Here is a 26,759-nt window from a genome sequence, read left to right as displayed (position 1 = left end):
GTTTCTATATTTTGAGATTTTGGTGCTGGCCAGGGTGTCCAACAATCTCACTTTGGTAAATTTGAAATCTTTTTAAAAAAGAGTAGTTTCTGTGTTTATGTTAGTGTCTAAACGTGTGTGTGTGTGTGTGTGTGTGTGTGTGTGTGTGTGTGTGCGCGTGCATGTAATTCAGATCTGAAATAGTTACAGTTACTTGAGTTAAATGTTCTTTTTACTTTCGGTTATGTTTTTCATTTTATCAGCAATATGCTTTGGCTGCCTAGAAGGCAATAGTTACTCCTAAACATAAAAAACAATCATTAATGATAATTATACAAAATAGTTCAGAAAGTTTTATGGATTTTATTTCTTAGCTACTAGAAGCCATTGAGAAGTCTAAAGGAATGGGCCCTGCATTAGACATGATAATCAAACAATTGGCTTTAGAGAACTGCACAACCGATTATAAGCATGCTTTTCTCACCCTTTCAAAGGATTCAGACTTTGATGAATATGTTAGGAGCATGGATGTAGGTTCTTACACTTTTCAAAGCAGCTGTGATGACTACACAAGCCAGGAAAAGGGAAAATACAGAAAATGATTAAATAACTTTTTCTTTTCCCTGCTTCTTTGTTGTGATTCTGTGCTACCAGAATGCTTCCCCCACCCCGTCCCCCCGCCCCCACTGCTTGTCAGCTTACAGTTCTGGCTCTTATCTCTCAACCCTGAAGTTATCTGAAATGGAATTTATTAAGAAAAAAGGATTAATTTATAGTAGTGAGAATTATTTCATGAAGACTTAGTACTATATGTGCTAAAAAGGGATTTTTTTGGAGTTAAAAGAATCAGGAAAAAGACAGTGTATATTACCAAATATGTTACTTAAAGAAATCATAGAAAGAAATGGTATCTTAATTTGAGAAAGTTTTGGGATAGTAAATTACAGAAAGACAAGAGAATCAGGTACATTTTAAGGTATACAATTTGGTTAAGAAATGTCAGAAAAAGGGAAATTAAATAGTTAATTTTTTACCAGAATAATTTGGTAACATAACTTCAGGAGTTTATTAGTATAGATTTTGATAATGTTAGTTATTACAGGGATTAATGGAATAGTGGGGATCTAAGAACAGAAGCGCCCCCAGAAAGATTTTGGACTTGTCCCCCTATGGGAGAAATTATATGGTTTATTATATCTGAAGAAGGGGACGAGGGATACTCTTAATTAGACTGAGAATTCTTTTTAAGTGGCTGTTTGCCTTCTCATTAGTTATATCAGTTAAAATCTAGAAGTATTAAATATTAAATCTTTGTATGGAAGATGCATTGTGAAAGTGGAATCATGTAGAGGTATGTACTAAAATCATAAGAGCTAATGGAAAAGAATAAAGGGTTGCAAGGAATAATGAAAAGGCATATAGAGACAACTGGAGTTTTTGAAAGTATGGAAATTAGTTAAAGCATGTAGATAGAAGGTTTGAGCATGTTTGACACTGTATAAGTAAAAGGATTGATTTTGGGATTTTGGAGCCTTGGGAGGTGATTTAATAATCAATGTAAAAAAAACCTGGGATAATCAATGTAAAAAAAAACTGGGGTGAATGAGTAATGATAAACAGTAAAGACAAAGAAGTAGTACATATTACTTTAATATCTCAAATTGAGTGGAATCTCCAATTCCCAGAACATAAATGTTCTAATGTTAAGAAATGTTGGCAACAAAAATGTGCATACCCTTTGACCCAGCAATACCACTACTGGGTCTATACTCTGAAGAGATGATGAAAAAGGGTAAAAACATTACTTGTACAAAAATATTTATAGCAGCCCTGTTTGTGGTGGCAAAGAATTGGAAATCCAGCAAATGTCCTTCAATTGGGGAATGGCTTAGCAAACTGTGCTATATGTATGTCATGGAACACTATTCTATTAGAAATCAGGAGGGATGGGAATTCAGGGAAGCCTGGAGGGATTTGCATGAACTGATGCTGAGTGAGATGAGCAGAACCAGAAAAACACTGTACACCCTAACAGCAACATGGGAGTGATGTTCAAATGTGAAGTACTCGCTCATTCCATCAGTGCAACAATCAGGAACAATTTTGGGCTGTCTGCAAAGGAGAATACAATCTGTATCCAGATAAAGAGCGGTGGAGTTTGAACAAAGTTCAAGGACTATTCCCTTTAATTTAGAAAAAAACAGATATCTTACTGTCTGATCTTGTCACCTCTTAAGACTTTTCTTCTTTGGGGATGTGATTTCTCTCTCATCACACCCAATTTGGATCAAGGTACAACATGGAAACAAAGTAAAGACTGACAGATTGCTTTCTGTGGGGGGGTGCGGGGAGGGAAGCAAGATGGGGGGAAAATTGTAAAACTCAAATAATATCTTTAATAAAAATTAATTAAAAAAAGAAAAAGAAAAAAAAGAAATGTTGGTCAGTGAGGATAGAAAACTTATAATTTAGAGCATTGAGAAGTTAAAATTGCACTGATAAAGATAAAAAGAATTTGCCAACTTTTTAAGCTTTGAAAAGAAATGATTTAAGGTAATTTTGAATATAACTTGGAATTTAAGAGAAATATAAAGAAAATCTTGTAATTATAAAAGGGATTTTTAGCAACCTTGGTCTTAAGAATTTTTTTGTATTGCAAATTTCTAGGGAGTAAAGAGAATATATGTGAAATTGAGATATATGTTTAGGTGATGTTGCAGTAATTCGAAAAATGCATTAGACTGGCATTTTTGCAATATCTGGCATTGAATTGACTGGAAAAGTGATAAACCCCGTAGGATGAAAAGTTTGATATGAAAGCAAATGCTAAGTAAATGTTAATTGTTTCTTCAAATTGTGTAATTCTATAATATGATATATCCTCTATGAAAATACATGTAATTAGGGGCAGCTAGGTGGTGACCTGGAGTCAGGAGTCCCTGGGTTCAAGTCCAGTCTCAGACACTTAATAATTACCTAGCTGTGTGGCCTTGGGCAAGCCACTTAACCCCATTTTCCTTGCAAAAAAAAAAAAAAAAAACCCTAAAAAAATACATGTAACTGAATTAAGGAAAGCATAGGAATATTAAAACACTCCTCCAAAAACAAAAGAAAAGGGGAGATAAAGGTATAAACCCTACCAACAAGTTGAATACTTTAAATTTTCTTTCATGTAAAGCTTCAGGAATTACGCCAATTGAATGGCACTTTGCAGTTAAAAACTAGGGAGTAGAGAACAAGAAACAAAGCTATGAATCAAAGAAAGGATCCCGAGGGTCCTGGGAACAAACAAGTTATGTGGAAAAATCTGGCCACTAATGCCTGGCATGGGCCAGGAAAAGTAATAACCTGGGGGGGGGGGGGATTTGTTGTGTTTCCCTAGGTAATGGAGAACGAGCAGTATGGGTCCCACAGAAAGCTGTACCAAGTGCCTCCGAGGTCTACATACTACAGTGCAGACAAAGAAGATACCCTGCAAGGAGGCATAGGAGACCAAAATACACGAGTGATTGAACAAACCTGAAAGTATGTTTACTACTCTTACCTATGACAATGATGACTAAGATGGCTCAGGGAACAGAGACAACAGAAACCTGTTGGGTTTATTCGAGTAATCCTCCATGGCTATTCCTAGTCATGTGGGAAGACATATCCCTTAGCACCCATAGCAATGATAGTAATGATTGATCCATAAATGTTGGAGCCCATATTTGGTCCCTCTTTAGAAAAATCACTATAGCTGACCCTATTGGGTTCAATTATACAAGTTTATCTACCAGTCCCCCAATATGTTTTCCCCAGTTGGGTTGGGTCCTGATCCATGTATTCCCTTACTAAATGTAACTCATGTACTCCAGGAAGGACATACCTTTGAAACCTATGGCACCGTTACTTTTAATCTATGAACAATCCTAACTCCATGGTCAGCAATCACACATGGACTAGTCATCTATATTATATTTTGGACATTGAAAAACAGGTATCCCTCAATAGTTGAATGCCATTCCACCCATGCCCAGGAATACGAGTTATGACAAGAAATGAGCTATAAAGCAAATGACACAAACTCCATGATTTCTACACTCATTGGGACTTGGGTGGATGATGGGTCTGTACATGGGGGTTGGGTCAAACCCATATGGACTACACAAATCCACAAATATCAACAGTATATCTGGAAAATGTTTGCCACTACTAGTAGCATCATCCTTCATCATGACTATATGGGGTACATATACACCAACAAAACAACACAGAATAGTATCATGGTGTGTGTCTCTCTAAGAATTATGGGTTCCTGGTAGGGAATGTCATCACCAAAAACAAACAATCAGGGAAACTTTGGAATGTCACATATATGAATTGTGAAATTGTTCAGTGTATAAATAAATCTTTAATTACTAACAAACATGTCCTTATACTAACACAAACTCTTTTTATCCTCTTATCTGTAAAAACATTGGGTTGGTATCAAGCTCCATCCTTACTCAGCTAGTATAAAGAGTTAGATGTAATAGGTGCATTTTGTGTATTATTCTAGGAATTATTTTGCTTGCTTCGCTTTTAACTTCTGCCACTTCAGTAGCAGTATCAGTCACATCTTTGCAGGTGGAAACAAAAACGGCTGAATCTGTTATAGAATTGAAAAAAAAATGTATCTAAATTATTACAGCAACAAGACAGAATTAGTAGGGATCTCCTTGTGTTGATTGACAGTGTGAAGGAAGTAGTGCTTGCAGAAGGGAATAAACTTGTTCTGTTACAACACAAATTAAATATGAAATATACCTCTTTGTGTTACCCCAGTAAAATATAATACATCTGATTATGACTGGAATAAAGTTAAAAACAACTTGCTGGGAGCATTTAGAAATGGCTCTGTAACTTTGGATATATAAGCATTAGATAACATCATTGGAAAAATTAATTATGCATCTTTAAATAACATGAATATAGTTGAAATTGTTGAGGATCTCTGGAATTCCTTGAAAGAAATGACTCCTATGCATTAGAGCTTTATACTCTTGTTTTACCTTTGATCCTTCTGATCATATTAGTACTCCTTGCCTGTTGCTTTGTTCCTCTATGTTGCCATTGCTGGAACCAGGTCATGAGCTCTATTGGAACAGAATTGTATCTCCTTAAGCTTCAACAAAGGAAAGGGGGAGATGTTAAGGACCACAGGTAAGTGGGTCTCTGACCATGATGGTTGAATAAACCCCCTCTCGGTGGAAGGAGTCTGTTCTTTGCCTGGTTCAGTTTTCCATCCCAGGAAGCTTAAGTAGTTACTTTCTAGCATACAATGTTCCTGGAAGATAAGTGGTTATGTGGTTATGACACACTTGATATGCCAGTACACATGGCAAGGCCTGAGAACAAGGGCAGTACTCAATGTGCTCAGGGGATTAGATAAAGAAGAGATCTTGTGATTTTTGCAATATATAAGCTTGTGCATGGCTCAATAAATCAGATTCTATTTTCCATCTTGTTGGAGTCCTGTCTTTTCCTTTGTTATTCAGCCTTCAGTCATGTAACTTTAATCCTTTCCCCACTCCTCTGCAGGGCAACTAAAGGATCATTAGTAACTTTGGAGAGTTATATCAGTGTAATGATAAGCTCAAAAGCAGATTTAAAGTGTAATGATGAGTTCAAAAGCAGATTTTTAAGAGTTTAGAGAGTGGAAAAAATATATAGTTGGCCTTTTTGAGAAGTTTAGTAAGATGCAGTAAAAGATATATAGCATAGATAAGGGGATCAAGTGAGGGCTTTTTCAGCATAAGGAAAGCCATATTTGTAGGCAGTAAGAAATGAACCAGTAGAATGAAAACAAGTCAAAGAGTGGAGATAACAGAAGAGTCTCTCTGTTGGAAGAGATGAAAAGATACAGGAGCACTTGAACAAAAAATGGGGGCATAGACATGGTAAGGAAAAAAAGCCATTTCATCATGTGAAATAGGGGTGAAAGAGGAGAAAGTGGCAGTAATCTGAGTGATGAGGAAGAGGAAAGAAGAGGAATTCACAGTGAATGATGGCAATTTTATTCTGTAAAATATGAGACAAAGTTCTCAGCTAAGACAGTGGGGAGAAGGAAAGGAATGGGAAATTTGAGGAGGGTTAAAATGGTTAAGAAGAGTTTCTGTGCACACTGGGATAGTAAATCAATAAAGAAAATATACAGCAGAACTGCCTAGAAGCAATTAAGGTTCCAGGAGAGGTCATATAACATAAATTTGGTACATGATATACTCCACCTTCATTCAATATTAGGAATATTAGGAGTGAAAGTAATGAAGTAGTGAGAGTCAAAGCTGAGCTTTGGGAGTATGATATGATATGGAGCTAGACATTCAAGAGAGGGAGAACAGTATAAAGTTGAATTGGTTCACTGAGGAGTTAAGATGGGGAGAACAGGAATGGTCAGAACAAGGAAGCTGGCCTGGGATGGAATTTAGGGATCAAGGAAGTAGTCATGTTGCAGACAAAGCACAGAGTTATGTAAGGGAATGTAGGAGAGGTAAAAAGACAATAAGGGAGAAATTTTTAAAATCTTGAACATTTGTGGATGACAGCAATATGATCATCCTTTTGTGTGGCTAAGGTGGGGCGAAGGAATAGCTCATGGAAGGTAAGTCAGTTAAAGAACTGAATAATTAGTTCTGAGGGAAAAATCACCATCTTTGTTCAAGTCTCCTATTATAAAGGCAGGAGTTGAGGAGAGAAAAATTATAAGCCAAGTCTCAAATTCAATTAGCAAGAAGGTAAAATGCCTTGGACTAGGAAAGGATGAGGGATCTGTAGACACAGCTACCAGGACTTTGATTGGATGTAGATATGAATAACATGAACCTCAAAAAATGAAGAGAGTGAAAAGGGAAAGTCTGGGAATGGTAACAGGGAATAAGAAGTATTCTAACTCCTGTCTTGACCAGTGAATCTTAGAGAATGAGTGAAGGTACAGCCTGAACTGAAAAGGCTAGACAGGGAATGTGAGTCATCAGGGGAAGCCAGATTCAGTAAGAGTTAGTATATGCAAAGAGTAAGAGAAGAAGAGAAGTTTGTTGCCTAAGGAATAGGCATTACAGCAGGCACAACGAAGAATAGGGTGGAGTTAGGAAGAAATTTTGGGATGTGAGAGTTAAGAAGGGGAAGAGACTGAGCACCCTTATCACATGATAAAAGGTGTGAATGATGATCAACAGGAGTTCAGTCACTGGGATGGAAGATATGACCAGGCAATGAGAATGTTTATCACTGAGTAGAAGGTGCCACTTCTCAGTTCAGTCACTGGGATGGAAGATATGACCAGGCAATGAGAATGTTTATCACTGAGTAGAAGGTGCCACTTCTCTATCCTCAAAGGACAGGGGCAGCAGGAAAGAGGAGATCTGAAATTGTAGGGTAGCTTTTTTATTTTGCACTAGAGGGTCTCCATATCTCATTTGGTAGACTGGGTTGACAGAAGGAAGTGGAATATGCCCTGTACTGGTACAGATGGAAGTGGTTACGTTGGGGCAGATCAGGGATGCCTGGTCTAGCCCCTGAGCAGCCTTTTCTCTGAAAATACATTGTACCAAGTAGGGAATGGAAGACTTGGGGGACAAGTGTATTTGCAGTCTAAGGTTATTTCACCTGAGGAGGCTGGGTAAGAAGCAGAAGCAGGAAGTGTATTCTCCCTGCAAGGATGGAAGACCTCCAGCACGGCCCTTAGCCACCTTTCCTCAGAAGATATCTTGACTTATTACCATTACTCTAGAAAGTAAATTGGAACCATAATCTGAAATTACTAAACTGTACCTTCTGACTCTGTAATATCACTATTAAGTCTACATATCAAAAAGAACAAAGATAGATGAAAAAGATCCACATGTAAGGGGAAAAAAAAGTTGATAGTAGGTTTTTTTTTTGTAAAATGGGGATAATAATAACCTCACAGGGTTGTCATAAGAAGTAAATGAGATTTTCTAAAGTTCTGAATGCTTTTAAGTGCAATATGAATTCTTCTTCTTTATACTATTAAACATTAGAAACTAAGATGGACAAATTTCCATCAACTGGGAAATGGCCAAGCAAAGAATTTAACAGAATATTATATTATTACAAATAAAGAATGAAAGGGATGATTTCAGAAGAACTGGGTTAAAACTTGAATGAACTAAAAAAACCCCCAACTTGAATGAACTAATACAGAGTAAAATAAGTAGGCAAACAATTTATACAATAACAGCAAGCAGGTAAGGGCAAATAATTTTGAAAGCCTTAAAGAACTCCAATCAGAATATCAGTTTTGAAGTATACTATCCATCTTCCAGAGAGAGGGGTGATGAACTCAGGATGCAGAATGAGACATTTTGAGGGCAAGGACAATGTGGGATTATGCTTTGTTTGACTATGCAAATTTGTTACAAGGATGTTTTGTTTTTCAGTGGATTGCCAGGAGGTAAAAAAAAATGTCTTTGGATCACAGACAAATCAAAGTAGGAAGAGAAAAATAATCTCAAAATAATGATAAAATACATAAAACTAAATTTAAAAATTAATCAATATTTAAAATTCTTATTACTGTAGTAGTAGAGTAAATGGCAACTTTTCAAGTATTGGAATAAGAAAGTAGGGCCATAAGATACTAAAATTTTTCAAGGATCAAGTGAGGGACCAAAAATTACACTTATAGATAGGTAGATAAACATTTATCTTTTTTTGCATAATAAATTATCTTAATGTAATAAAGGAATAAAAATATAAAATAATTTGCATGAACAATTTTTACATGAAAGCTATACACTTCAATCTAAAATCTCTCCAAAGTAGAATTATTATGTACTAGATAGGGGAGGATGAAGGAGTGGATAGTTTTTTCTTTTTTAACTGTTCTGTAATGCTTTCTGATCTTTAATTTCAGTAGTGCACCTAGAGTTCTGTGACTGTGCTTTGCTTTTTGAATATATGATTACTGGACATATATTTACATATATATGCTTTTGTGTGTTTGTGAGCACATGTGCCCCAGAGGAAAAAGTGAGCTGGGGACTTTGCTCACTCCTTATTCACTTAAATCCAATTCATTTGCATATCATGACATCAACATCCCTGATGTCATGCTTCTTGGATAAATAACAACACTATCACGTGGACGGACACAGACACAGACACACACACATAGACACAACACACAAACTCTTTTCCCATAAGTCTTAATGCAGTTTTAAGCTAGTTGAAGCTATGTAAATTTTAACTTCTTACACTAGATTAAACCTCTTAATATAAGACATAAAATGAGCACATGCATATACACATTAGATTATTAAAAATGAAATAAGAATTATAGCAGATACTAAAGTTAAAATGACAAATCATGTATTATTTTGATATTTCCTTTTATGATGATTCAAAAATGTGTGCTAGTCTTACCTTCTCTTTACTATGCATGCCTTCCTGCAGGTCAAAAGCAATAAAAACCTCATTAATATAACCTTCCCATTAATGAAGAAGAAATTACATTATTAGGTTTTAATTTCATAAAATTAAATTAATTTATACAAGAATAGTAATGACTACTTTTATTTTTAAGATTTAAATAAATTTTAGATAAGGGATATCTGAAATGAGGCTACCAGTATACTATAAAGATTTCAGACAAAATAAAGTTAACATGATGTATGCCATAGATTTTGCCACTTGTAAGCTCTGTATTATATGAAATAAGAGGAAATCTATGGCCTTTTTAAACTGATACAAAGGCATTTGGGAAAATGATGAAGGTTAGAAAGAGATAATGTACTTGGTGTTTTCTTTTAGTTAGTACCACTGAAGAAACACTAGAAATCTATGGGCCTATGGAGAAATTATAAAACTTTTTGTTTCTATTTCAGAGACAGTTTAGCAAACTATCTATCCTATCTATTCCTATACCTCTAGGCCATAATTTTCAGTTATCTATATGTATATCAATATACTTTAATAAGAATAAAGAAGATAAAAAGATAAAAAAAAATTCCAGCATTAAACCAGCAAATATTAAATTTGTCCTAAATTTATTTCTAAATATGGCATATGAAAATGGAAACTTTTCGGTGTTCTGACATGGTTCATTCAAATCTTAATATCTAGAGTACAGAACATAGCAAAAAAATTCTTTAATTTAAAAAAAATTAATACGCAGTTGTCTCAAGACAAACTAGAAGTCAGGGTAATATGGAAATGTTTCTTTTTCCATTGGTGGCTGCCTAGATTCAATATTTCATCATAGTGAAAAAGACAAAAACTGTCATGGATATAAATTTATATATTATAATGCATAACAAAATTATAAATAATAAGCATTATATTAAATAATTTGCCTTAGTCTGATGAATTGAAGAAGTAGGAAATCTTATCTTTAAAAAAGTAATGAAGTAAAATGTTCAAATTCAACCTTTGACAACTGTAATGTGACATTGAGCAACTCAACCCCACTGGGCCTCAGTTTCCTCATTTATAAAATGAAGTTGGACTACATAGTCTAAAAGGTTCCCTCTAATTCTAGATCTATGATCATATATATATTTACTAAGATGAACCTAATATGAGGATATTAGTTCTGTTGATTCATTTATTTGCATATTTTAATCCATCTTTTCTTTCAAATCAAGTTATTCAAAAATAGCAATATTTCCTTATTGCCCTCTGTACCTACAGTTTGAAAAGGCATACAGCTACATATTGTTTTTAATTTTTTTATCTAAACAACAAAATTAAATATCACTTCTGACAAAATAAAAACATGTTATATAACAATCAACAGCAAGCAATATTTAGTTAAAATGACTGGGAAAATACTAAAAGGAAGAATATCTCATTTTATTTTTAAAAATCACAAATGATCTTTAACATCACAACTAAAATTCCCCTTTATTTAAGGAAATAAAAGATTACTATCTTATTTTCAATATTAATATTAGTTACAAGTTCCTTGAGTTTAGATTGCAGATATAATTGGGGCAAGTAGGTCATGTAATGGATAAAGTGCTGAGGCTGAAGTCTGGAAGATTCATTTTTCTGGATTCAAATATGGCTGAGGACACACACTAGCCATATTTCCCAAGGCAAATCACTTTAATCCCTATTTGCCTCAATTTCTTCATCTGTAAAATAAGCTGGAGAAGGAAATGGCAAATCATTTCAGTATTTTTGCCAAGAACTCCAAATGGTGTAACAAGGAGTTTAACACAATTGAAAGTGACTGAACAGCAAACACATATATAAATCATTACATTACCCACTAATTTATCTTAAATTCAGAATTTTATTAGCAGGATCATCATCTTTAATGTAATTTCTTGTGAATAATCTATATTAGAATTATGCAGAAATTATTTTCAAACTTAAAGTTACAAATAACAATAAAGTTCAGAAATGAGCACACTGCACCATGAGTGAGAAAATCTAAATTCTAGCCCAGTTCAGTCAAAATTAGCTAGAAAAGTCTGGCCAAGCAATTTAATTTTTCTCTATCTCATTTTCCTCACCTAAAAGATGAGGAAGTCATATCAGATGATATTTTTCTAGCTCTAAATCCTGTACAAATTTCTTAAACTCACCGGGTCTCAGTTTTATCTCCAAACTGAAAAGAATAGACTAGATGATTTTAAAAGTTCATTAATGCTTTAAAATTCAAATTTCATTTCAGATAAAAATCAGTGAACAAAACAGTTTGTTATATTAATATAAAAAGAAAATAGATCAAGTTTAAGGGGTAAGATTCCAGATTCTATTCATTTGTCTATATGTTCTCAATATATAACATTCAAAAAACTGTTCCAACAAAAAATACATAATCAGTATGTTATATTCTACAACAGAAATATGTCTATTCAAAACTTCCCTAATAAAAATTAAATTTCTTAAACTAAGGTCAAAACTTTAAGGAGGCATGGAAACTGGTGTCTAGACAAGATAAGATTAACTTTTATAGTCAAAACTTCAGTTACCTTCTTTAGAAAAGTTTCAATGGAAGATCAATAAGAGTTGAAATGTCAATGCTCCCATAAAGTACTATGGCAAAATGTAAAACCTTTTGGAATAATCATATGAAATTCATTCACTATTACACAAAATCACATCTTTAAAATCTTTAAAAGGAAATAATTCATAAAACCAGTTAGAATTCAGGATATGCTTTGTAATAAAATTATGCAAAAGGCAACCCAAATGGAGCTAGAACAAATACAATTTTTTACTCTAGACATAAATTCTGGCATTATTAAAAATATACTTAAAAATTCTTTTCCCACAACAATATGATACTACACATTCTTTTTGGAAAGCAGTCCCCATCACCAAAAATTGATATTTGAGGAGAAGGATAAGTAAGACATAAGACAAAGTAGGCTGTAATGTAAATTCAACAATTACCAATGTGCAAAAAGTAGCTTAAGGGATAGAAGATAATGTATGAATAGAAAAGGTCAAGAGAGAAGGATTCCATATAGAGTACTGAACTGGTAACTAAGAAATAAAAAAAAGACTTGAAGAGGATGGACTCCAAATCATTGGGTGAATCCTCTCTGAAATATTTATGGGAAGGAGAATATAAAACGACGAAAAGACATGGTTCTCCTCTACAAAGATGGAGGAAATAATTAGATCAACAAGTTTACAGTTTCATTTATAGTATTTCAATTAATGACCTAGATACAATAGATTAGTAACTTAAAAAAGTTTTGCATCTTAGTTATATAACCTTCATTACCTTCTCAATTTATATCAGTTCAAACAATAAGACAATTTTGATTTTTTTAAAAATTTATTTTCATCTTAAGCCTTATGTTTTACCTTTAATAAATTGAATCAAAGTACAGTCTGTCCCTGCCTGCCTTTCATCACTTTAACAATCAAAGACAGCTGTTTTCAAGATAACTAGGTAGAGAAGAACCTTGAAACAAGAAGGAACACTCTCTGTTAATATCTGAATAACTCTTGAATCTAAGAAATAAGGTATGGAATTAGAATACCATAGAATTATGAAATATGTGTATAAAAACTCACATGGCTGTATTTTTTATTATTCTTCCTTGGTCCATTTTCTGCCCAATGCCATGCACAACAAATACAATATGAGTGGTTTGTGAGGGCTTGTCTTCTAAGGTAGCTTCTTCTACGTAGCCTCGATGGAGTCTGGTCCCACTACTTGAAGCTGTGGAAAAGTCAGAACTTGAGTTCAATATTTTAAGCTAATATAGGTAGCATTTTCCACATAAGTTTGGAAATTTAAAAAAAAAAACTATAATCTGGTTCAAATAAAATTTCAGTTAGGGAAAAGTCTAATTTTTTAAAGTTTGGACACTTGGATTCATGTGGAAAATCTATGCACATATTTTTTTACCTCCCTGAATTCATTTCTTCACACAAAAATATATTAATAATATTAAAACTACTACCTCAAAAGGCTTTTGTGAGAATTAGCTCTGTAAGTCTTAAACACATTGAAAAACTTTTAATTTGTTGCTATTGTCAACAAAATTGTTTTCACATATTTATCTCTATAAAATCATCTTATTTGATTTTTTAAATGCATTAATTATTCATCCAGCTATATTCCTTTAAATAATTAATACTATGTTATGATGCAAATCAGTAAACAGAAAATCACTAATAAATGATAATAAATGAAAAAATGTGTTCTTCATAAATATTTTCTAAGAATGGGGAAAACAACATTATTTGTTGAATAAAAAAAAAAAATATTACCTTTAGAAAAACCCAGCTTTTGTGTAACTGTTCTTGCAATTTTAGATGTTGTTGCATCACTGTAAAGATATACCTCATCCACACTATGCCAATCCACGTGGTTGCGACTCAACTTGAAACTATGAATTGCTGTTACAAAGGAAAAAAAAGAGCAACTTTTAAATTAAGTCTACTATGATGAACTATGCATTTGGAAAATCATCACAAGTTCATAAAACTCAAGATTTTGTCCCATTAACTTCATTCTCTGAATGGGTGACTATTGTACATATCTTTCAATATACTGAATAATTGAATTATAACCTCTGTACTTCACTTCTTTAAGTATGTTTGTAAATATAAAATTCTCAACCTTCATGGAATCCAAAAGCAGTACACCATACATTACTCCCTATATCATTTTTTATTGTCCCATCTTAGGCCTAAAAAGGTTAATGGCATGACAATTTGACTTTTACAGTTTATTCTTAGATTTTGATGCATGTTATAGATTTTCTTCTGTAATTTAAGCCTCTGTCTTAATGGATATAGTAAAGGAAAAAATACAGTACAATAACCAGGTTTTTCAGTCTGAGATTCATAAGGGTTTTAAGACTATTTAATAAGTTTTTATTTGTGCTAGAAGATTGTGTCCTCTAACCTGAAAGTTCATGCCATTTGGAGGTGGTAAATGAAATAATTAAAATATTCTTGGAAATGAGTACCAATGATTCATTGGTTTCTGATTACCAGTCTGATCCCCTAACAAGGTAAATTTTAAAAAAATTGTTCTTTTCCCTACTATATCCTGTATTAAAAAAAAAGTGACCTAGCAAACTGATTTTTAGATGCTTAATTTGTTAATTCAGATGCTAATTTTTGTCCTATCAAAAATATTTAGGTTTGAATTGAATGAAGAGTTTTAAATATACCTAAATAATTGTTGTGGAGAAAAAACCTACAAGAAAAGAAAAATCATTTAACTCCAAGTACTAACTATAACAATACTACCACTTAGCATTTTTAAAGTTATTATTTTCTGAAAGATTCAAAGAAGGATCTGGTATGATATTAAGAAAAATTTCATATTCACCTTGGGTCAAGAAGCAGGGCTCATGTATTTGTTTTATCTTAATAACTATTTTAGGTTACCCTACTTTTTCCCACAAAATTCTTGTGAAGCAGTATATATTAACTTCATTTTATAGCAGTAAAAACAAAAGGTAGAAAGAGATTAAAGACTTGCCACACGTGTTTATTTTTTGGTGGCAGTGCTAAGCTCTCATGTCTGATGAATGTAATTTCCAATGAAAAAATGTAAGGCCAGGTATGGTGGTGGCACAACTGTAATCCCTGCCACTGGGAAGACTGAAGATGGTGGATCAATTGAGCTCAGAAGTTCAGAGTTGCAGGATGACATACATAATCTAGTGGGTTTACACTAAGTCTGGAATCAACATGGTGAGACTCAGAGAGTAGACAGCCTATGGAGAAGCAAAGTGGCCAAGGCTGAAAACAAAGCAGGTCAAAGTTCACATGCTGATCTCTTGCGGTATCCGGCCAATGCATGTCTAGCCTATTCAGGACAGAGAGGCAAGAAAGAAAAGGGTGGGGGGAGAAGAGAGGGATGGATTTAAAGTTGACTTGTAGTTCATTATAGAACTTTGATGATACTCTCCTGGGTCAACAGTTGCAACCATAAAAGTCTTTATTTTTGTTATGTCTGAGGTAGCATATGATACTTAGATACAAGTGTTACAAATGAAAATTTTAGGCAATGGGGTTAAGAGACTTGCCCAAGATCTCACAGCTAGGCAATGATTAAGTTTCTGAGGCTGATTTGAACTCAGGTTTATCTGACTCCAGAGCTGGTGCTCTATCCACTGTGCCACCTAGCTGCCCCATGAATGGAATTTTTAAAAATTCATTCAAATGTGGAAGTCTACTTCTTCCATTTATCTTGTAATGTTATTAACAATGTACATAAGACAATGTTTAAATTATTACAAACAACTGTGACAGTAATATTTTTATATATAAGGAAATGATAGGTAGACAAATTTAATGTATATAAAGAAAAATTTTCAAATATTTTGTATTAAAAATCATCCAGAAAATGATTCTACCCCAATCTAAATCTTTTCATAAAACATTTCTAATAGCAAATATTTTGATACTTTCAATATTAAAAATTCAAGAATAATATATTTAGCACTATTAGGAGAATGATGAAGAAAATGGACTCTTTAGGTAGCTTTGACCCAAATGTATCAATAACTTCAACACTGTTAACCCTTACTGGCTCACATACATCTTATTTACAAATGTATGAATATTTCCATAGCTAATTATATATAGACTAGAGACTAAAAAAATAAACATAAAGAATACAAGGATACCTACCAATTCCCTAGAATTTAAACATACATTATTTGCCTAAAAAGTAAATTACTGAATCTTTCAGAACACTTTACCAAAATAAACAACCAAATGCCAAAAGCCAGGAATATAACTACATGGAGAAAAAAAACAAAACCAAACTACAATTACTGTACCTTGGGAACGCTTTCGTTTAAGACATGCAGCATCTGTACTCTCCTTATATCCTCTCCATTTGAACAAAGGGAGGGAGAAGGGAGGGAGGTGGTAGACAACTAAGAAAGTAAAAACACTGAGCTTCAAAGTAAATTTTAAATGAGGGTATTATATTTTCTTTTTGTTGTAGTGGTAACAGAAATGATGAATTATATTGGACAAACATTATTTAAGTACTCAATTATATAATATCTAATTATAATTTAAAAAGTAAAAGAACATCCTCATAATGTTTATCAAATATATCATCTGCTTTCATTGAGGAAACAAAAAGCAAACATGGCATCTAAACTCTTTAGCTAAAAACAACTGTGCAACTTTGCATTTAGAAGCTTTGCATAACATATACAAAGTAAGATGCCATTTTTGTTTTCACACATAGGTAAAAATTTTCTTGTAAGAGATTTAGGATTTACCTTCCCACCCACTAAAGTTATTTACATTTACCAAATATGTATAAATGATCCAAGTATAAAGTTCATGAACAAGTTATGAATTCAATAGATACTTTTTAACATCGAAACAAAAGTTTTACTGAGAAAATTAAGATGCTTCTGAGTGAGCTCTTGCAGGGTGTCTTTCATATTACTGAAGCCCTTCTGTGGTAGATAAGGAAAGTCTTATTTTTCATAAGACTAACCAAGTTGTCAGAAGATTTTTAAAATATATATTTCAGATACGTAAGTAAAAGGGTATAACCAAAAATGGAAAACCAAATTGCAAACTATGTGATCAAAACCATATGCTTAATGAAAGATACTGGCAAAAAAACATATAAACATGAATCAAACAACAAAAGGATGTATCATATTTGGTAAACAGTAAATAAACCTTCATATCAACCATTAATAGTTTCATTTGATACAACTGTGAAAAGATAAATATTTTAAAATTCATTTGAAGTCTCACCTTACAATGAAACTTCTGACATATTCAGTTAATAAACTATAGAATATATAGAATTTAATTTACATTGGTGACTATAACCTCATTCCCTTCTTTCTAAAAGTAACATTATAGAAAGGTTTTAAATACAGCTCAAAAAAATGAAGATCATTAGTATTCTATTTGTAATATAATACATATATAGTATTCTATTTGTAATATAATACATATAAAATATAGTCTTGAATTTCACTCAAAAATTTTGGTCATTAAAAGAAGCAGAAGCTTACGAAGCTTAATATAACTACAATATTTTAAAGAAGCATGAAAGCTAAAAGCCATGACAGAAAAAAAGCTAAAAATGCTGCATTATAAGATTATGCATTATATAATAGGAAAAACACCGAACACTGAAGAGAAAACATGCGAGTGAAATTAAGTTTTGTCATTAAAAATGTTTCTTCTTTCATGTGCCTTCTGGTCAGTTATTGAGAAAGATCTATTACATGTCTGAGGATAAGGGCTTTTGTCAATGAGTTGTTATCTTTAAAAAAATTCATTAGTAAAATCTGACAAGTGGTCAAAGTAGAACAAATTGAAGTCTTTCTGAGCCAAACCTGAAAACACAAAACTTAAGAAAATTTCAAATGACAAACAGTACTGTAGCCACATTTTTATTTCAATTATTTAATTTTAAGAAAATGGAAAATATCCATCTAAACTACAAAAGAATATAACAAAAGCTAGTGTTCAGTATGCCTGTTTGACCATGGGTAATTAATTTAAATTTAAAAAATAAATCAAAGGTACTATGTTTCATAGTCCATGCCTTGCCAAAATACATGGTTATCAAGGAGAATGGAAAATATATTAGGTACATATTCTTTACAAATTTCAAATTTTTTCTAAATACTGAATATTGGAGCCATTTCCTGTGGTTTCTCTCTACTTCAAATTTCACTTCAAATTATTTGCTTTACTTACCTCAAAAACCTTGAGTTTTATTTAGAGTGCTTCATTTAGGACAGTTTCATTCTAAATAATGAACTCATAAACCCCACTCCTTCCACTGTAATAGTATAATGACAGAAATTTGTAATAAGAAATAACCTAATAATAATGATAATCTAATAAATTTGACTTTGAATCTTGGGGTAGTTATATTTTCTAAAAGGGGGAAGAGTCAACATGGATTCAACAAGAATAAATTAGCACAGATTAACTTTTTTTTCCCTTTCTTTTTTGATCAGGAATAATAAACTGGTAGTCCAGGGAAATAGTATATATTTAGATCACTTAGATTTTAGCAGAACATTTAACAGTCTCATAATTTGTTATGGAAAAGATGGAAAGAAAAAGGCTAGATTATAATATAATTAGGATTTTCAATTAGCCTCAAAAGAGAAGTTATTAATCACTTAGTGTCAACTTAGATTTCTAGTATAGTATTCTAAAGACCCACCTTAACCATGTGTTGATGAATGCTTTATCATTTAACTGAATAAAAGCATGTTTATTATATTGCAGGCAGATGACATAAACCACAAGAATGAGACAAGATTCAAAAACATCCTAACAGCCTACAACATTGGATTGAAGATATTTAAGATAAATTTAACAGATATAAATATAGGACTTTGGTTTCAAAAAATGTCACAAGTACAATATAGGGGGAGTTTTGGTTAGAGAGATTTATGTGTTTTGGTGGACCTCAAACACAATTTGAGACAGTGATGTGATTAACCAAAAGACATTCAATATTAAGTTACTTTAAAAGAGGTATAGCTTCTATAAATAAGAAGTGACAGTCCTGCTACTTGGCATATTATGCCACACTATTTTCCATTCTAGGTCTTTCTATAGAAAGGACCTTGATAAGTGGGAGAGAATCCAAAGAAGAGCACTAAGGACAGTGAAGGATCTTGACACCATGCCATATTATGATAAACTGAATTAAGTGGGGATGTCTGACCTAAAAGAAGCCTCAGGGGAAACATGATAAATATGTTGAAATAATTTCAAGTTATTATGGGGAAGGAGCAAGATGTAAAAAAAGCAAATTTTGGTTTTATGTCAGGGAAAACTTCTTAGCAACTAAGAATTATTAAAAAGAATTTCTTCAAGAAGAAGCTACATCACTCCTTGAGGGGTACTTTTATTGCTATAGGTTGGATTAAATGCTATTATAATCTTTGCAGTTTCTAAAATTCTGGTAATTTTGAATTAAAAGTAAAAGACTTGAATTTAAAATAAATTTTTAGATAGCCATTACGATCTATTGCTTATTTCAGGATTTCACCAAAACTGCCTTCATCTCCTCTCTTTAAAAGGTCTAGAATTCTGAAAAAAAAAGTTTTATAAATAGCAAGGAAAAGGAAAAGAGGACACTGAAAAAATATTAATCATTTGATCAAAAGAGCCTTCCTCCCTCTCCTTTCCTACTTCAAACCAACAACCTAATTTACTCCAACCACCAGAAATAGCAAATTAGTTCATTTTAAGCCTGATACTTATTATGAACAAGGTTAGGGAGCTGAAACTAAAAACAAAGCAAACAAAAGCAAAAAGCTTTCCCTGAAAGGACAAAGTAGAAAACGGAAGCTCCTAGATTTAAGAGGAGAAAGAAAAAACTGGTATAAAAAAATCACAAACATCAGAGAAGTGGGTATGGAGAGAGAAGCAGTAAATCTTGCAGAACCAAACATTAAGACTAAGTAATTAATAATCAAAACATGATTGAAGCAGGAAGGCAATCATTCCAATTAGCCTTACATTTTTTACATTATAATGTAAAGGTTACTCTGTGTCCTTTAAGGTTATAACACGACAGCTGGAAAGACTGATTAGTTAGCAAAAGATTAGTCTAACTATGATCAAAATGGTTTGTTATCAAAAGGTTGGCCACCAGGTCATGAGATTTTCTAGAAATAACAATTAACAGACAATAAAATAGAAAGGGATTCAATCTTTATTGGTAAAAGGGAATGCTACTTACATTGCTGAAATGATGAACTTTTGAAAAACTTACTTTATTACAAAACCCCCAAAGACAGTAAGAAAATTTTCTCCAGATTTCCAGGTTTTCATATACATGAAATCTCTAAATAAATATTTTCTCATCTGATAGCAAAAAATGAAAACAAATCAAACTGTATTCCTTTCATAGAGAAGTATACTGTTTTCTTTTATAATTATATTTAAATATGATAGTTTTACTTTTATTCAATTAATGCTTTCATGAATGCATTCTTCATATATTGCTCCCTCTACCCTAAATCTAGTAATAAAATTTGTGGCAATTTGCGGGAGGAGGGACCTAATTTCTTTGGGGGCAAAAGTGAACCTGAATAACCAAAAAGGAGAAAAGGTCTAAAGGAAAAAGAATTGATAAAATTTTATTTTAGGTAAGATATCTGAGGAAAAGAATATTTATCATCATAAAAATGTATGCATGCATATATGGATATGTAGATATTTAAAGCTATAAACATCTATACATACATACATACACATGTATACACATACACACACTCATAGCACTTAATAAAGCAAATCAACAGATGATCTTGATGATTCTTGACAACTGACTCTGAGATACTTTTAATTGACTGACAGAAAACAAACAAAAAATGTCACTAAGATCTCTCCAAAAAACCACATTCTTTTACCATCAATCTCTTCAGTATTTAAAAAATAATAGCTCACTCAATTAGTGCTTACACTTGAAAAAATATTTTCTTCATAATAATCCTCTAAGGTATGCGGTGTACTATATCCATTTTACAGATTGACAACTAGTTCTGAGAAACATATGGACTACCAGAAAACAAAATAACAAAATATTTCTAAGGTTGCTTCCAGAAAATTAATTTAATTGATTTAATGATTTAATTAAATTCTATTATGACTACTCATTATTTCATAACACCTTCAGAGAATATGTGTATGTATGTGTAAAAGAGGTGACACACAGTTTACAAAGTAAAAAATCCTCTGAGGTGGTGAAAGTAAGAACTGGGACACAAACCTGTTTTCTGACTTTCAGATCTAGTATTGTTTCCATGCTGATTTATAAATTATGCATTCAATTTTATTTTATATTCATAATATTCTGAAGCTAACTTATGTATGCATAAAAAAGCAAGTTTTGCTTTGATCATCATAGTCATAAAGTTTCTTCTCATCTCCAATAGTAATAACATATTTAAAAAAACTTAGGTAGAAAAGGTTTTTATTTCATAGGACAGTACTTTGGAGAAGAATTTTGGAAAATTATTGTGGAATTTAAAAATGCAATAATTAAACATCAAAAAGAAAAAAAGATAGTCTTTATAACTCCAGAGTGACCAAATTAAGCAGGACCAAAAAAGAAGTGCTTATTGTAAAAGAAAATAGGGTTATGTGACAGGCTATATCCACGTCAACAAAGCATTACTTTTATGGCTCATCTGTTTTTCAGAAATGGCTGCTACAAAAAGAAATTTTTAACTGAGATTTAACTATATTTCCCACACAATGAAATAAAGGTACATCAAGCTTCCCCTTAATCCTCAACTTAATATTGCAATTACAATGACTTACTTTTCCTTCAACTTGAAATCAAGCTTAAGATAAATGAAAAGAAGTCAAATGTAACTTATTAAGCTAAATATATTGAAACCAAAATATGACCAAAAATCAACTTAGAAAACATTAAATTGTGAATCATATAGTACCCTAGTTTGTGACTAACCTTCCTTCTTCTTTCCCCGTCCCCCCAAAAAAGGAATGATTCTTTGGGCCAGGAAAAACAAGTGAAAACCAACTATTTTAATATTTGAGTGTCAGTGATTTTTAATAACAATTACTAAGTTAATTTTTGCTTGACCAATACATGGGGTTTTTATTTGTTTTTGAGAGAAGATCTTTTATTGGCATGAGTATGCTTCATATTTACAGTGTAGGTTTTATAAGAGAACCTCCCAAAGAAAGGCAAGCATGGATGAAGAAACACTTCAAGAAAATAATATTAAAGAAATCTACAAAATACTAATCTACCTATTCTGTTATACTTACCAGCATAGTTGATTCCACTGCCTGCAGTAATAATAGAATAAAAGTATTTTAACACTGGCATACAAAAGATTTGTATTTTGCTAAATTTCCAAAATTTTTATCCACCTAAGACAATCTAGGTTATAAAATTAAATGTTACCAAATTCTTATCATAACAGAAATACTCTACTTTGAAAACATATTCAAATATATGGTGGCTCAATATAAGTAATAAATTATTTCAGCTATTAAAAATTATGTCTACTATATTTTATTCTAGTAGAGTAAAAAGTCTGCTCAGCTGAAGGAAAACTATCCCTATATATACCATTAGAGAGGTAATACTATGCTGTTAATGAGGTCCAAAAAATTCCTCTTGATAAAAGAAATTTAGTACAAGGTGCATGCTATATTAAATTTCACATTACAATATATTATAAAATTTCCATTAATTACCTAAGTAGTAAATTTTAATTTCAATTAATTTTAATTCACAGGACAGTTTGTGGCTAATAACTAAACATATTAAAGAGATGTTATTATAAAACAAGTACTGCATCCTAAATCATGAAGTGGTTATTCTAGCGGAATACTAAACCTTCATTTCAAGATTTCATTTAGACTACAGAACTTATATAAAGTAAAGAAACTGAATTGGTCTTACCATCTTTTCCATCTATGGGTCTTGACAATTCAACATCAAAATTTTCTTGCATCTGTTGACCCTTAAAACGCTTAAGGTGTTCTTGTTCAATTAAATTGCTTTCTTCCTCTTCCAGTGGCTGCCAAGTACCATCAATAAACCATTGTCCACGCATTACTGGTATTTTGTCACTTTCTGGAAACATAATTTAAAAAAATCATTTCAGCATTCTGCTTCTAAGGAACAATAAACAAAGTAACAATTTGATGTGTTATTCCTATACATTAAATACAACATTTAAAAAATGTTTAAGTTTCCAAGTGGAGATCTTAAGTTAGAACAATATATACATTTTCAATACCATGTTATTATTGCTGTTGTTTGCCTTCAATAGCATAGGGAGCTCTTGCTGAGAAAACTAGCTCTACCAAAGCAGACTGGCTTTTTTTTTTTTTTTGCAACTCACAGTCACCAAGTTATCTGAGGCACTGAGAAGTTAAATGACCTACTTAAGACCATTGTGCCCATGTGTTTTGGTATTTGAATCTAAATCTCTGTGAGTGTGAATCCAACTCTATCTGTTAATATCATTCTGTCTTTCAAATCCTTATTATATTAAGTGAAAGATTGCATCGTAAAAATGTTTATAAAAACAACATCACAACACTAATTACCTAAATGCTTAAAAATAGTACTTGAGCAGTCAGGAGAATTACTGTTTCATATGGCCAAGGGAACAATTCTGATACTACAGAAACAATCAGCACTATGCTGCATAATTTCTGCAACAGTGCATTCTGTTTTAATAGACTGTAAGTCAAAACTAAAGGTTTTAAAATACCGTATTTCTTAATATTTTTCTCTACTTCGCATTCAGAAAATTATAAAATGCTTTCCATATATAATCCTGTGAATATTTTTCTTTACTTTGAACCAACAAGCAACAGCTCCCAGGACAAATTCTTTGTGTCTTAATAAAAACATCAATCACGTTCACTGTTAAGCATTTGTCAAGTGTGTCTTTTGTCTTAGTTCTGTGGCTATGGCTGGAAAGTAACACCAAGTTCTCTATCTTAACCCTAATGATTTTCTAAATTCTATCTTTTGTTATCTTTCTTAGTTTCTCTAGGGGTGGTTGGAATATTTGATAGTGAATGAATTAAAAGTATTCCCTTCTTTCCTCCTTTCCTTCAAGTACTTACAGGTTCACTGTCCAAAGACCTAGTAAGATTTGTTGAGGTTAACAGGCCTCAAATCACTCTGGCTCTCCTAGACTGGCTGACAATGGTTCTCAGGATAAGTCTACTTAGTTACTGTACAGGACTTTTTGGGTTCAGAGTGAATTCCAATAGCATTTGTTTCTGTTTTGGTCAGGAAACCCTGAGGGTCTTCCTTTCCCAGACCGATCCATCAATCTATCTGTCTCTGTCTCTCCATCTCCCTCCTTCCCTCCCTTTCCTTCCCTCCTCCCTTCCTTTTTTTTTTTGATTATTTAAAAAGAAGTTCCTAGCTTTTATTACTGAGATATCCTGAGAGTCTTACCCTCCCAACAAATTTCTTTTTTGGAAGTGGACATTCTTGGCCTCTTTCCTCATCTCTCTCTTACCTAACTTTAAAATTTGTTGCCTCAGTCAAACTGTGACTTGGGAAAGATCTAGCTTGAAAATGCCAAGGTCTCTCACTGCATGCAAGGCTATCCCTGGTAATCCTGATCCACATATGGTCACTGGGCGCAGATGACCCCGTAAGGGAAAGTAAAGCTGGTGACTTTGCATAGTGCTCCCTCACTTAAATTCAAGTCACTAGCATGCCATGGCATCACCTCCCTGATGTTACAAGGACAATGACAAGAAAGTAAATAATATAGCAGTGGATAAGGACTTAATTCTCATACCAAAGCCCTCAAATATAAAACTCTTTAGTAATTAATAAATTTTAAGAATAAACCTTTTAATCACCTTTTACTTTGCCCCTTTAACAAGTACATACTTTAAAATTATATCAGAATTCAAATTAACCTACAATTCTCCTCTACTGTTGAAGTTTGAAAAATATCAGGGACAAAAAGAATAAAAAAAAGTAAATGAATTTAAGTATACTAGTTATCTTCAATGGAAAATCAGGACAAAGAAGGCCCTATAGGGTGTCACAAAGAAAGGCCAAAAGAAACAAAATGAATCACAGTAACATTCTTCCTACAATACTTAAAGGTTTACACATTGAATTCTGTGAGGCATATAATGTAAATACTATTCTCAGAAACACAGTGATCCAAGACAACTCTGAGGTACTCCCAGGATGAAAGATGCTGTAAGGATCCCCATACCACAACCACTTCCCTCTTTTTACTATTAGGAGATTCCCCCTGTTTTCCAGACTAAGGCCCAGCAAGCCAAGTAGTGACTTGAGCTTGGCATAACAACAAAATCTCAGAATTGTTTCACACCAGTACCAGATGGTCTTTGAGCTTGGACAAACACCTGTAGTACCCAATTAAACTTGTCTCATTGTTACTGATTATTGTCATGTGTGTGTGTGAAAAAATATATATATGTATAGAAAGAGGGAGGGAGGGAGAGAGAGAGATTGATTTGCCAACACTAAAGCAGTTCATGTGGCTAGTTTCCTTCCTCTAACAAAATAAAGTGTTATGCTTATAACCACTACTAGCTTTTTGGTTTTACTTTTGTTGGTTTTTTAAATTTTATTTTTCAGAGTTATCTGTGGTGAGTTCTTTGGTATTTTTAGGATTAAAAGCAATTGAAAAGTTTCTGTGGGGGGCAGCTAGGTGGCTCAATAGATAGTACACCAGCCCTGGACTCAGAAGGACTTGAGTTCAAATCCATCATAGACACTTAAAAATTAATTAGCTGTGTGCCCTTGGGCAAGTCACTTAACCCTAATGCATTGCAAAAAACAAGCCTCTGATTCTAGCCATTTGATTTCAGTGTTGAGAGTGCTGCCCATCTCCAGAGGAAAAAAACTGGTTTAGCCTGAATGCAAATGAAAGGTAACCTATCTTTCTTTCTTTCTTTCTTTCTTTCTTTCTTTCTTTCTTTCTTTCTTTCTTTCTTTCTTTCTCTTTCTTTCTTTCTTTCTATTAAAGATATTATTTGAGTGTAACAATTTCCCCCCATCTTACTTCCCTCCCCCCCACCCCCACAGAAAGCAATCTGTCAGTTTTTACTTTGTTTCCATGTTGTACCTTGATCCAAATTGGGTGTGATAAGAGAGAAATCGTATCCTTAAAGAAGAGACAAGAAGTCTAAGACGTAATAAGATCAGACAATAAGTTATCTGTTTTTTTTTCTAAATTAAAGGGAATAGTCCTTGGTCTTTGTTCAAACTCCACGGCTCTTTATCTGGATACAAGATGGCACTCTCCTTTGCAGACAGCCAAAAATTGTTAATGAGCGAATCCTTCAAGGTTGATCATCAACCCCATGTTGCTGATAGGGTGTACAGTGTTTTTATGGTTCTGCTCATCTCACTCAGCATCAAGTTCATGCAAATCCCTCCAGGCTTCCCTGAAATCCTGTCCCTCCTGGTTTCTAATAGAACAATAGTGTTCTATGACATACATATACCACAGTTTGCTAAGCCATTCCCCAATTGAAGGACATTTACTTGATTTCCAATTCTTTGCCCCCCACAAACAGGGCTTCTATGAATATTTTTACACTTTTTCATCATCTCTTCTGGGTATTAAGACCCAGTAGTGGTATTGCTGGGTCAAAGGGTATGCACATTTTTGTTGCCCTTTGGGTGTAGTTCCAAATAGCTCTCCAGAAAGGTTGGATGAGTTCACAGTTCCACCAACAGTGTAATAGTGTCCCAGATTTCCCACATCCCTTCCAACAATGATCATTATCCTTTCTGGTCATATTGGCCCATCTGAGAGGTGTGAGGTGGTAGCTCA

At 32.9% G+C, this 26,759-nt stretch overlaps 1 protein-coding gene across 7 annotated transcripts in view; it reads right to left on the bottom strand.

Annotated features, from left to right (window-relative positions):
• DDHD1 (DDHD domain containing 1) overlaps positions 1-26,759 on the bottom strand; it is a 150,532-nt gene that overhangs the window by 91,973 nt on the left and 31,800 nt on the right. For 2 of the 7 annotated variants that reach the window (XM_074213324.1, XM_074213325.1), the window contains exons 2-6: positions 22,862-23,035; positions 22,219-22,239; positions 16,239-16,337; positions 13,705-13,833; positions 13,003-13,150 (exon numbers count right to left, since the gene is read on the bottom strand). In XM_074213324.1, the coding sequence (XP_074069425.1) occupies positions 13,003-13,150; positions 13,705-13,833; positions 16,239-16,337; positions 22,219-22,239; positions 22,862-23,035 (571 nt within the window). The remainder of the gene's footprint in view (positions 1-13,002; positions 13,151-13,704; positions 13,834-16,238; positions 16,338-22,218; positions 22,240-22,861; positions 23,036-26,759) is intronic. The other 5 variants (XM_074213327.1, XM_074213328.1, XM_074213329.1 and 2 more) reach the window with 3 other exon arrangements.

Source organism: Macrotis lagotis, chromosome 1, assembly GCF_037893015.1.
Source record: "Macrotis lagotis isolate mMagLag1 chromosome 1, bilby.v1.9.chrom.fasta, whole genome shotgun sequence".
Lineage (NCBI taxonomy): Eukaryota > Metazoa > Chordata > Mammalia > Peramelemorphia > Peramelidae > Macrotis > Macrotis lagotis.
Note: the sequence above shows the minus strand (reverse complement) of the source record. Positions and strands in the feature narration are given on the sequence as shown.